Source organism: Myripristis murdjan, chromosome 8 (assembly GCF_902150065.1).
Source record: "Myripristis murdjan chromosome 8, fMyrMur1.1, whole genome shotgun sequence".
In the NCBI taxonomy this organism is placed as follows: domain Eukaryota; kingdom Metazoa; phylum Chordata; class Actinopteri; order Holocentriformes; family Holocentridae; genus Myripristis; species Myripristis murdjan.
In genome coordinates, this window is record NC_043987.1 from 22438382 (window position 1) to 22451061 (window position 12680).

General features: G+C 40.2%; 1 protein-coding gene across 1 annotated transcript in view; it reads left to right on the forward strand.

Moving 5' to 3' along the window:
- Nucleotides 1–1528: 1528 nt before the first annotated feature.
- hs3st4 (heparan sulfate (glucosamine) 3-O-sulfotransferase 4) overlaps nucleotides 1529–12680 on the forward strand; it is a 94403-nt gene continuing 83251 nt past the window's right edge. The window contains exon 1 of the mRNA XM_030056874.1: nucleotides 1529–2965. Coding sequence (XP_029912734.1) covers nucleotides 2352–2965 — 614 coding nt within the window. The 5' untranslated portion in view covers nucleotides 1529–2351. The remainder of the gene's footprint in view (nucleotides 2966–12680) is intronic.

A 12680-nucleotide genomic window follows, 5' to 3' on the forward strand; every position in this document is an offset into this window, starting at 1 on the left:
CCATGCAACACGCCTATCCATAGACCTTATTTTTATTTAAGAGTTGAAAAAAATATGATGTGTCGAATGCATAGACCCTAGCAATAATTTAATATAAACTTGCAACCTGAAAAAATCAGAATGTATTCATTGCTGACTATTTCATAACCAATTTTGTAAAACTAATCTTCCTGCATTGCCTTCTGCAAATCAGCCCCATCATACAAACTGACTTTTGGATTAAGTGTCCTTAAAAATAGACCGACATGTATTTGTGAAAAATATGATTATGTGAGTGATGCACTTCTAACAGTTCAAGAGATCACATGTATATTTGAGGGCAACAATGATTAAAACAGGTTAATAACTGAGTGAAAATTTCAGCTCCACTAACAACCAATCAGTTGATTAAATGACTAAGGTGGGGTAGTCCTCGCAGTCACTGAGAGGAAAAGGAAGAACAGAAACATTCAAGATGTTTAGACAATGAACTCAATAATAACAGTTGGGCAAGGCAAATGTCCTAACAGAGCATAATGTATTCTGCAATGATTATATCTGCATCGGGTATAGGGGCAGCATCTTGATTGTAAGTTAGGAAAGTGAGGAAGGGAAAGATTTATTTTCTGTCTGTACAGGCAAGTCCCATTGGATGGCATAGATTTTCTGATTCTGTGGAGGTGCATTGGTTGAATGCAGAAGAGCTACATTACTGTGTTTTGTGCTAGAGCAACAGTTATGTGGTTATAAAGTGTGCAACACAATACAGCACAACCGTAACTTTGTGTCACCACGTGTTAGCATGATGAGTGGGCTGCATACACTTAGAAATAGCACATATTAGGTCAGCACTCTTTTTATTTTGTATATATTTTTTTTTCAATTCCAGACACAGAATTTTAAATTAATCAGTAGCGTGCTGTCCTCAAAGCTAGGCATTGCAAATTATTTGTGACCCAGTATTTAGTGTGACACTGGCATTGGTAGTGTGTTGGAGGTGTATGATGAATGAGACTCTCTAATATAGGGAGACATTTCTCAGTGGCATGCATGCCTGACTCCTCTTAAGGTCTGGTGAAAATTCTCATCAGTAAATACAGTCTGTAGCCATGTGTAATACATTTTGTATATAATATCCCAGAGCATCCTGTGCAACATTATGCAGAGGACAGAAGGGTTCTCTGCATGGAAAGCGTGTACTTTATTGCATTCAATTTTGTGAAGTGGAGAATTCACAACCCCCCTTGACCTATCATTTTGATTTAAAACATACTATAGCTCATTATCCACTGTAATTCACACAACCTGCTTTCATTTCACCCAGATCAAATTCATTTTCTCTGTTGATTGACTTGTGTAATGCTCCACAGAAAACCAGTAGGGTGCAGACATGAGCTTTATGTGGAAACGTAAAATATCTGTCTACATAAGCTTCCAGAGATTATATCTAACTTTAGACATGTATGAAACAATTCACAGCCCAATAGGCTCTCACAAATTTGAGCACTGCGTTTCCCGTCTCATAAGTAGTCAGTGCAATGAGAGGAGTAGCTTTCTGCTCCACTGTTTTGACGTTTATAGTCTACTTGTGCACGAATAGAGAAAAAAAGTGGGTGTACACTTTAGTTGTGCTGTGTGGCTCCACAGTGCTTCAGTTCAGATGAGCTCACCCAGCCGATGCGCACATCATAGGATCCTACCAATGTGAAAAGGCACAAGGACAGCAAGCAGCGTCCCTCAGCAGGAGGAGTGAATGCATATGTGCAGCGGCTGCACAAAGTAAGTAGTCGGGAGGCAGAGGATTGTGGAGCCATACGTCTCTGGTTGGACAGATCCAGTTGATATAGTCTGGCTGGATGGATGTGAACCCACTGTGGTGTTTGCCAGTGTATCGAGGACTGGACTGGACTCCGAATTGAACGGATGAAAACAAGCCTACATCCCACTTCAAACACTCTGCTGCTCGCTTTTTTCTTTTTCTTTTTTTTCCCTTGTATAAAATGCCAGGACTTCGTCCATCATACTCTGCACAGTTCAAACCAGGCTGCTCATTTGGAAGGACGCCAGACCCCCAGCCTTTCAAATCTGCAAGTTCAGTCCAATAAATTGTGACATTGTCTGTCAGCCTTGGAATAAGAAATCGATACTCAAGAAAAGGGACGCGATATTCTTCCGGAATTTTAACGATCTATTTCCCCCACTATCCTTATAAATATGCGATTCGGTTGGATTAGGTTGGTGTGGTCCAGCTTCACGCTTTTTCAGCTGGAGCAGTGCTGATAGTGACTGATTATTGTTGTTGATTTGTCCATGCAAGACTCGGGGTGGAAACATGTCTGGCCACTTCTTTGAGAGGATCACTGCTATCAGAGATGGCATTTTGGTCCAGCACTTCGGTTTTCACCTCTAAAGTGCCCCGGAAAATATTATTCATGTTCACCCTCTCCCTCTCTGTCACCTACTTATTCTATAGCTTGATGAGCTGCTACAACTCGCTGCAGTTCCCTCTGCAAGAGAACTACGTGTATCAAGGGAGGCTGGTGACTGAGGAGACAACTTTTGTGACATTAAGGGAAAAACTTTATTACGCTTCGACCCAGGGCTTTCCCGAGGAGGAATTTACCGAGGCCGCTGCCGCTGAGAAAACCACTGCGATTTCCACCATAAAGGATCATGCTGAAGCCGAACAAAGGACACTGGAGTGGATTAGGACTCAGGCGTCTCCAACTAAATCAGCGTCGGTGTATCACACTACCGCTCTGGAGAGGGAGCACCAGGAATTCAGCACCACGGACAGCGAACTCAGGGTGAACTGCACGTCGGATTATGGGGAGAAGAAACTTCCCCAAGCCATCATCATCGGGGTGAAAAAAGGAGGAACCAGAGCCCTGCTGGAAGCTCTGAGAGTCCATCCGGACGTCAGAGCCGTGGGAAATGAGCCACATTTCTTCGACAGGAACTATGAGAAGGGGCTGGACTGGTACAGGTGAGCTCCACTTATTATTATTATTATTATTATTATTATTATTATTATTATTATTATTATTCGTTGGTGCTATAGAAAAATTGAGAAATTACAAAGCAACAGTTTATGTGGAAAAAAACGTCACAAGATACCTCCACTAGCTTTCTATTAGAGTGGACCTATAGCTGACCGAGTGAACCACTGGAAACTTTCTTTTCTGAATCAGTGGGCTGCCAATAGAAGTGTGACAAGATGTGTGTGTGTGTGTGTGTGTGTGTGTGTGTGTGTGCGCGTGTGCGTGGGCGTGTGCGTGTGCTGTATAGTATAATACTGAACATCATCTTGAATCCACAGTGGCCTCACAGCTCTCTGTGGTGCTGAGAATTACACTGTGCATGAAGCCTGTCATGTATAGCAACTCATCTGCTATAGGTCGGACCTTCACACACACACACACACACACACACACACACACACACACACACACACACACACACATGCACACATACAGGAAGACAGAAAGAAAGAGAGAGAGGGAGAGAGAGAGAGAGAGAGAGAGAGATCTACACTGATTATGTGAGAGTCACCACAGGATGTTCATAGTGTGCTGCACATCTATGCTCTTGGATGTGTTGATGATATTAACTTCTAGATTTCCCTCTCCAGACTGCACAGATTGATTAGTCAGTTTCAGTTGTGTAGTTCCTCTCTCACTCACTCTCTCTTTCACACACACACACACACACACACACACAGAGAGAGAGAGAGACACGAATGCATGCGTGTGCACACTCACACTCACACATAAGGACAGAGAGGAAGAGATCAAACTGCTAAATTTTAACATGTTTGTATCTGATAAGTATTGTGCACAGAATATACTGTAATACAGTTCTAGGCATTTTAAGGTGACACGAGCCCTCCCGCTTCTTTCTCTGAGATATTCTGAATTCTGTCTTATCAGCGTCATTACAGTACATGTCTCTTTTTGGATGTAAGTCAGTGCAGTCTCTCCTCCTTCTCAGCAGCTCATCGATAAAGCTTTAACCAACAATTACTTTCATTGCCTATGTCTGTTAATTATTTTTTTGATTTGATAACTTATCATTTTGCCTATATGGAAAAAAATGACAAATGGCATCACAAGTTACCAGAGCCAAAAGTGATATTTTAAAATTGCTCCCGTAGTCTGTTCAGCAGCCAAAGCACCCCCTCCCCCCCACAAAGTAATCCTTTTATAACAACACAAAATAGAGAAAAGCAAGCAAACATTAATATCATTGAAGCTGTAAAACTAGGAATTCTTTGGTATATTGGCTTGATAAATTGTTAAAATGATTAATCACTCATCCAAATTATCATACGTTAATTTTCTGTCAGTCGACTAAGTGGTTAATCGACTAATCATGTCAGCACCCCTCATCATTTGCACAGCAGAGCTCCACCGGTACACACAGATTACTTCAACTGTATATAGTCTGATAACACAGAATCTAGCATGTAACCTTTAAATGCAACATTTTCTGAAATGTGTGTTGTCTCTCCTTTGCAGCTGGCTCACAAATCGGTGGGTGTCACTGTCATCAGTTTATGTTGGCGACATTCACTCGTTGTCCAGGTGCATTACCCAGAGAGGGACGTGTTTTTGTTTATCAGTGCGTGTTTATGGAAGAAAAATCAATTCCAGGGTCCAATCACGGTCCGTGTGGCAGTGGCTCATTTAAGCGTTGTTCTTGCATGATGGTGTTTGACCAGGGGAATTGAAGATTTCTAATGGAGTCAATGAGCTGATGAGAACGACACCAACTCAAGGTCCCTTATGTTTTCTCCATAGAGCCAGGTCTGTTACACAGGAATTTGGGTTGGAGAGCATCTGCTTTCATCTTGCTGCATAGAGCTGGGAGCCTCGGCTGTTCATTTAGCCTGTGTCAATGTGAACTCCTTCATTACAGTTATGGCACAAGGCTCATTAGACAGGAAGATGACAGGCTTGCATAAATAATAATAAGTGTGCTTGTGTGTTTTAATGCCCCTGAGCCAAACAAATCCCTGAGGAACCCTTAATTTTATATGTGAGATTGTCCTGCATGTGTGCAATTTTAACCTCAGGGGGACGTGTTTGTGTAGGAAGGAAAAACTCGGGTTGGCCAATGAGAAAAACATGATGTTGCAACATGGACAACATTTAACTGCATTCTAAGTGGTTAAATTCATGATAATGTGTTTTGCTGTTGTTCCTGATATCACGCAATGTTACAAGTGGAGCGGATATACAAATCTATTCAGAAATTCATTTTTTTTTTGTTGGTTTTTAAATCCATCTCCTCATCACCTCTGTCAGCGATGCACTGACTAATGTGCACTTAATACTGGAAATGAAATTATGATCAATTACTGATGTTCACCACCATTTGATGTTGGTTTAGATGAATGAGCGCAGTAATCTCATCAAATCCTTTTAATACATTCAGACCTGTTAGCAGCACTTTATAATGGATATAGGAATGATACAATCGACTGCGGGGGATAATATAGTCTAAGTAAAAGTACGCTGTAAGTGCTCGCACGTAGTCAAATGCTTTTGCCATCCAGTCACAACACATTGAATCTCCAGATGTCACGCTAACGGTTTTTGAATAGTAGCTGGTACTTATTAGTGCTAATACTATGTGACAGTGATGAAAGTGATGCTTGTCCTTTACAGTTTCCCCTTCACATAATCACATGCTTAACCATCTATAAGAAGAGCAGGGTTGGGGTGTGTGTATGCGTGTGTGTGTGTGTGTGTGTGTGTGTGTGTGTGTGTGTGCCTGTGTTTGTGCAGAGTTGTGGCTTGCTGTAAGGGTGGGGGTGGGGTCACTTGAGGACTATTACTTTGTCTGATACTCAGGAGGAAAGCAGACAGGGAAGAAGGAAAGTTCAATTGAGTTTGGTGCTCTAAATGAAAAGAGCCTGCCATGAAATGAAAAGACAGAGTGTGGATGGTCAGAGTTCAGGCTTTTCTGGGGCATGTCTGTTACAGTAAACCTGCCACGTACAGTAGGGAAGAACTAGTCCTACATAGCTGACCTGTAACAACTATAATGTTACAGATATCTGTTAGAAAAAAATGATAAGAATTCAATTGACAGAATTGAGACCTAAGTTGGACTGCATAATGATAAATAAGTATATGGACAATATAATTAAAAGTATTCAATTTTGTAAAACGGAGCAAATTTACTCATGATGGAGTGGCTTGATGGATTGGCTTTAAAATACGCCCCTGTAAAAGGAATATGGGAGTTTGACAGAAAGACGCTCACGCACATCAGTCGTTTCCGTGGTCACATTTTGAATGTCAACGATTTCAGTTTCAGCCATCTCCTGACTCACTCCAATGTGTTTCACAAACTGAGGCTCAAATACTAACTTCCGAGTGAAACATAAAAAAAAAAAAAAAAAAAAAAACAGAATTCACATCAACTTTGTGTTTTTACTTTTCTTCCTGATGTCGGGTCTGTTTTCTTAGCGTACTCTGGCTCAAAACGACTCCTCACTATGTCAGAGAATATAACACACTCTTCTTTAAAATCTCTTGCTGCTTAGTTATGCCATAGGTATACTGCGCTAAATACCTGCTAGTAATCTTGCTTGGTTTACAGTCTCAATGCAGCAAGATTTGGACCAGTAGGACTGTGAATGTCTACATTGCCTGAGTGGAACTTGCATCTTTTATATTCAAATTAGGACTAAAATTATAGAGATGTTCAAGCAAACACAAACCTGTGACTTCTTATTTGATAATAATTTAAATCATATTTCAGCTTTCTTCATGTTTTACTTGCAAGTTTGTTTTCGAGCCTTGGCTTTCAAAACAGTGCATGGTGAGATGACTGAAACAGAAATTGTTCACATTTACAGTAAAACGCGACAACAGAAGCAACTGATGAGGCTGTGTTGCTTTTTGTGGCTTTGTATCGTGAAATGTAACATGCGCATTTGCATTAATGTTTTAACACATTTCCATATCCCTTTAACACCAAAGGGTCTTGGTAGGACAGTGTTGTTGAATCTCTAAACAGAATATGTAGTTCGTATAACCTTTTGTGATGGATTTACAAAAAAAAAAAAAAAAAAAAAAAAAACAGTAGTAAAAAATCCTACCTCTGTATGCCGGGTTTCATATCACTGCACTTCAAAGATGGCGGTGTGCTCTTCTTCTATGCCATATTATTACTCTCTGGAAAACAGGCCCATTACAGTCGGCTTCGTCTGTGTGGGGAACTTGTGTCAAAGTAAGCAAAAGTAACTCAATAGGAAGATTAGAAAGCTGCGTTGGAGTAATCCAGCATTGGCATTGGTTTTCAGTTTTGAGCAGGTACAATCTGAAAGTTATCCTCTGATCACTGTTTATGTAGATGATGTTTATAGAGAGACCACAGTGGATATGAATTTCTGATCAGAATTTCAATCCATTTGGTTTTGGGTGAGGTTTAGACAGGCTCCGGATGCGGCATGAGGAAGTTTTTTTTTCAGCTTCCTGCACAGACATGAACCTCTCCGTCCATGGAAAGTGCTCATTTTTTGTGCAAACTCAGAACACGTCTAATGATCAAATCAGGATTCAGAGGCTGGTCTGTGTTTGGTGTGGTCTCCAAACACAAGTCCAGATTGGCGATCGCTTTTTTGCTGTTTGCCCATTTTTAGCACTCGTGACAATTTCTCCAGTGTGTTTTGGGCTTAGCTGAACAAGCATTGACAATGTAGAGCCATCATCACAGTACACAGAGGACTCATGTAAGCCAATTGGTGCTTCTAATGCTGCCCTCATTCCTGAGGAAAGAGGACGAGCCACCAAAACAATGGTTTGAGTTGTCTGTTCGCTAGAGCACCTCTCAGCCTAGTGCAAACACCCGTCCTGAACTGGGAAACCGAGTAGAAACCATTCAGGAAAGGGCTTAGATCATGGGTGACAACACAGTTTTTTTTTTTTTTTAGTTTGAATAAATTGAAGGATGTAGTGCTACAAAAGTAACACACAGCTAAAGTTGTGGTGAATTCCCTGTATATGCACACCATAGTTTATTAAGGAGAACACTGTTTACTACTTATTAATCCATGTGTGACAAGTAAACAACTCTCACAAAGCAGGCTCACTGGAGAAGCATACGCCTTAATAAGAACTTTTAATTGCCTCTGATGAAAATCTAAACAGTTTAAAAAATTATTATTTTTCAAGAATATATTAACCTGATAACTGACTGGCAATCTGATCTGCTTTCAAATGTATGATAGATAGATAGATAGATAGATAGATTCTCAATGTGCAGACATCATGCTCTTATTGTGAAACAGTTGCACCTTTTCAAGTCCCGGTGATGCTTTTCTGTGTGAGAGCTATACAAAGCACATTTAATGCAGATGTGCCACACTTCTAATAGTAATAAAATAATAATGTTATACTTTATTGATCCCAGAAAGAAACCTCTCGTTTCCTTTTCTCTTCTTGCATAAGGAGGTCAGAGCACAGGCGCAGCTACAGGACAGCATCCCTGGAGCCAGTTAGGGATTCAGTTTTTTGCTCAAGGACACTTCAGCAGCTCAGACGCTTGACGGCACAGAGCCTGAGCCCATCCATCACCTGGTGACTAACCCCTAGGCAAACCTGTTGCCCCAAATAGCCACCACGCTTTCGAAGTCTCATTTAGCACTGGATCTCGTGTTTTGTTTTGTTTAAAAGGCAGGATCTCAAAATGAAGTCCTGTAAATTGCAAGAAAACAACAACGGATTTCATTTATTCTCACAGAGCTCACCAATGATGTGAAAATTAATTGGTTTGATTGAATGACAAGAAGCTTACCATTATATATAGTATTCGGTAACCTGTCTCCAAAAACAAAAAATAAGCTGTAAGAGTTCTGCAAGTCCTGACCTGACCAGCAGGTTGACCATATAATGAGATCTACAGAATCTTGAAATTGGCTTGCTCCAAGGCTAAAATGTGTATGCGAACAGGTGCTAGCTCATGACAGCGAGACACCCGGTAAACTGCAGAGTGCTCCTAACTATCTGAGAGACATGTAAAAATTAGACACAATTAATTATAAGGAACGTTGTTTGACAGGGGGGAGCTATTATTTTGCAGAATGTCTAAAGAAATGTCTAATCACAAACAGAAACGTCTTCAGCCACTTTAACATTAACATTGAATTGAAAAATAAAGCAACTCTCAAATGAGTCAGATCTTCAACCTTAGATTAATTTTAGTCAAAAAATGTGTGTGACCAGGACAAATCATACAAGAGACTGCATGAAATTTCTCATCTACTGAGGCTCAGAATTGTGCAGTACATTGTTATCTGAACTGAGCAGTCACTGAGCCAGAGAGGGGGATGGTGAGCTGTTAGCTGTTAACTGTGAAGTGTTTTCTGAAGGGAGCCAGAATGCCTGTCTTCACACTTTCAAAACACCTGGTTCAGAATAAATGCAGTGATTAATATGCTGTGCAATCAAGACAACAAAAGTGTTGCAGAAATGTGTAATAAATATTTTATCTATTTATGTGTAATAAATGATGTGTAATTTATTTATGTGCAATGTGTAATAAATATTACATTTATTCAAAATTAAAATGTTCTTCCATGAACGTGTATCAATCACTTTACTGTACAAAAGCTCTGATTCACAGCTGGCCTAGTGCAAAGCACATTCAATACCAACATCTGTATGCCTTGATATTTTGAGGTTGTGTCTTGGCACCAGTAGCTTTTTTAATAATCTCATGTGATTTGGATGAAACACAGTATAATATTAGTCTCTCCCACCTTTTTAACACATTAACACCAGCTTTCTATCCGTATAGCCTATGGATATGAAAAGAAGCCTACTTGGCCAATTCACTATAATTAACAATAACACAGGTTATTTTAATGCCAACTGATGCTGTGTTCTGTATGATTTACAAATGTGAACAATCCTACAATAACTGCTCAAATATCATAAATTATCTACATAATGTTTCAGATTGTGAGCCTTGACAGAATTTAAAATAGATTGATATACCTCTTCAAATAATATCACCATAAATCTATCAGAGTAGCCCTAAGCTTTTCAAATGAACAGTAACCAGAGGCATAACATCAACAACAAAAAGTGCTGCACAAACTAGATATTAAATTATTCTTTTTTTTTTTTTTAAATCTACATGAACAGTTAAAATTCTAGCAGTGTAGATCCTATGAATCAATCCTCCAGAAGATGTTTGTAGACTTTATGCTTTATGCTTTGACATTGAGTGTGACCCAGTATTAGATCACATTCCTTTAGCTCACCTGTTATGTCAAAGTGAATACAACATTTATCAAAATCATAGACCTATATAGGTATAGGCAGCACTAACCTATTTTAAGTCAAAATAAGCCAATCTCTACTGGAAAAAAAAGATAATACCCATAAAATAATAATCTGTAATTTATCACCTCTAGTCTTTGATAAAGGAACAGCAGGCTAGTTGACTGCAGCTTTCAAATGGGCAAATATACTAATTCATGTTGGATTGTTGACATGGTTTTGGTCTCAAACTGGACTGTGTCCTAGATCTGTTTATCAGAATGAATGGATCATTTTTTAAGGTGTTCCACAAAGTAAATAAATAAAAAAAAGCTTATTCAAATGGAAGATCCTACACACACAATATTTTTAATTATCTGTGAAGCAATATGTCCAAATTTGATATAAAAACCTATTCAGGAGAAGTCTGAATGTGCGTAACATGTCCTTTGTCTGCACTGAAACTGTTCAAAGTGTGCATGAGATAAATCAGGCAAGTCTGAAGCAGACTCCTAGTTTGACAAAGTCTGCAGGACTTAATGTCTCAGTGTTATTAAAATGACACTTTAACCCTCTATGTAATAAACGCATGAAGGATGGGATCATAAATCTGTTGGAGCGGTATTCTTACCCTTTCAGGGCTACTTCCCTGTGCTCCAAACGCAGTCGGCAACAGGCAATGTCATACCACAGTGTTGCAGTGATTAGTCCCAGCAGACAGTGTTTATATTGCAGCACACTCCTGTTCATTATTTCACTTTTGTTGCAAGGCTTTTCAGACCTCTGTTGTTGATGTCTCATGAGATATAGCCTTCAAAATGATGTCATAGAATTAGCCTTGCCATTTCCAAGGCTTTTTTCTCTTTGTGCGAATTGATGTAATGTGCTCTAATCAATAGAGCCTACACAGCTCTCATGCCCATATAGAAATTTTTATCTCAGCCAAGGTCATACAATGAAGTGCTCTCACTCCTTTTGCTATTTTATCAAAGAGAAGAAATACCATTTTTTTTGCACAGCATTGTGATTTTCCCATGGTCTTTTCTTTTTGAAATATCAAATTCTATTCGGAGAGGGGGGTGTCAGTGTATCGTGCCTGATTCAGCTGCTGTGGGACTTTGAAGAAAGTACAATGTGTACTCCAGTGCGGGCTTTACCGTACCCGCAACCATCAGTCGTAAAGACAGGACCCTCTGACAGGAAGTTTGTAATGGAGACATGGATCCACTGCTGAGCCCGGCAGCAGAAAGTCTAAATCCTGCGTTTATCCCTTGTTTAGCCCTGCATTCCCTCCCTCAGCTGCTCCACAGGCAGCTTAGCCCCTGACTCTTGCCACCTGACTAGGGGCCCGTGACTCCAGTCAGTGGAGAGATGGGAAAGAGAGAGGTGGGCCAGATCCCTGAGTAGGCAGGATGCCATCCCTGCATCTTCCAGCTGGGCCTGTGTGCTGCTGCAGTGCCTCCCTGTCCCGCGCCTCCCCAACATGGCAGAATCTGCCTATGCCTGATAAGACGGCGCCAAGACTCACAAGGACGCACCTCTGAGTACTCTGATGCCAGTGCAGCAGTTGTGGAATTAAACTTTTTAATTAGCAGTGTACCCTGGCGCCTGTCTAGAGAGTGGACCGCTTCAGTCAGGTCTTTCTCAGTGCCCACCCCCTTTCCACTTGATTAAATTCCCAAGCATCATACAGCTCCGAGGTTCGACCAGTGACCACAGAGGCAATCATGTTTATTTCTTGCTAGAGCATCTTTGTAGATGCAAGCGTAGCACAGGAAAATTACCCAGATCACCTTCAGCAGCCAGAAAGGACAAAAGTAGAGCTTTTGTCTCTTGCTGTGTCTCACGTAAATGCATGTATTGAGCAATATCAGTTGTGTCAGTGCTGTGCTTGCATGTTATCCTTGCCCACCCTGAAGAAAGTACAATTTGATTAAATATTCAACATTAGCAGCATGAAGTGAGTTCCTCCTTTAAAAGGCACTCCTTTGTGACTATAAAACATGCACTTGATTGTCAAGTGCCGGTGCAATCTCAAAAGTAAAATTGCATGTTCACTTATTTCTTTTATATTCAACTAGAAATACACTTACTCATCGTGGTTTCATTTATAAGTATAGCCGAGCTTCACAAAGATGTTATGCCCTTGTGCCGAGTCACATATAGGTCATTATTTGTTCTTGTTCTTCCTCTTCTCCTTCCTCCTCTTCTTCTTCATCCTCCTCTTTTAGTGTAAAGCACCTCAGCTTTTCTCTCCACACAGAAAGGAATGCTAATACATATGAGGAAAATGCTAATATTAATATGTCTTGTAGGCTGCAGTGATCAAATCAGTCAACAAATCAAGTCGCAGTATGAAGGAGCAGTAAAAGCAAGTTTATTAGCAAATATGCAAACATTTACTTATGTAAGAAATTATATAAC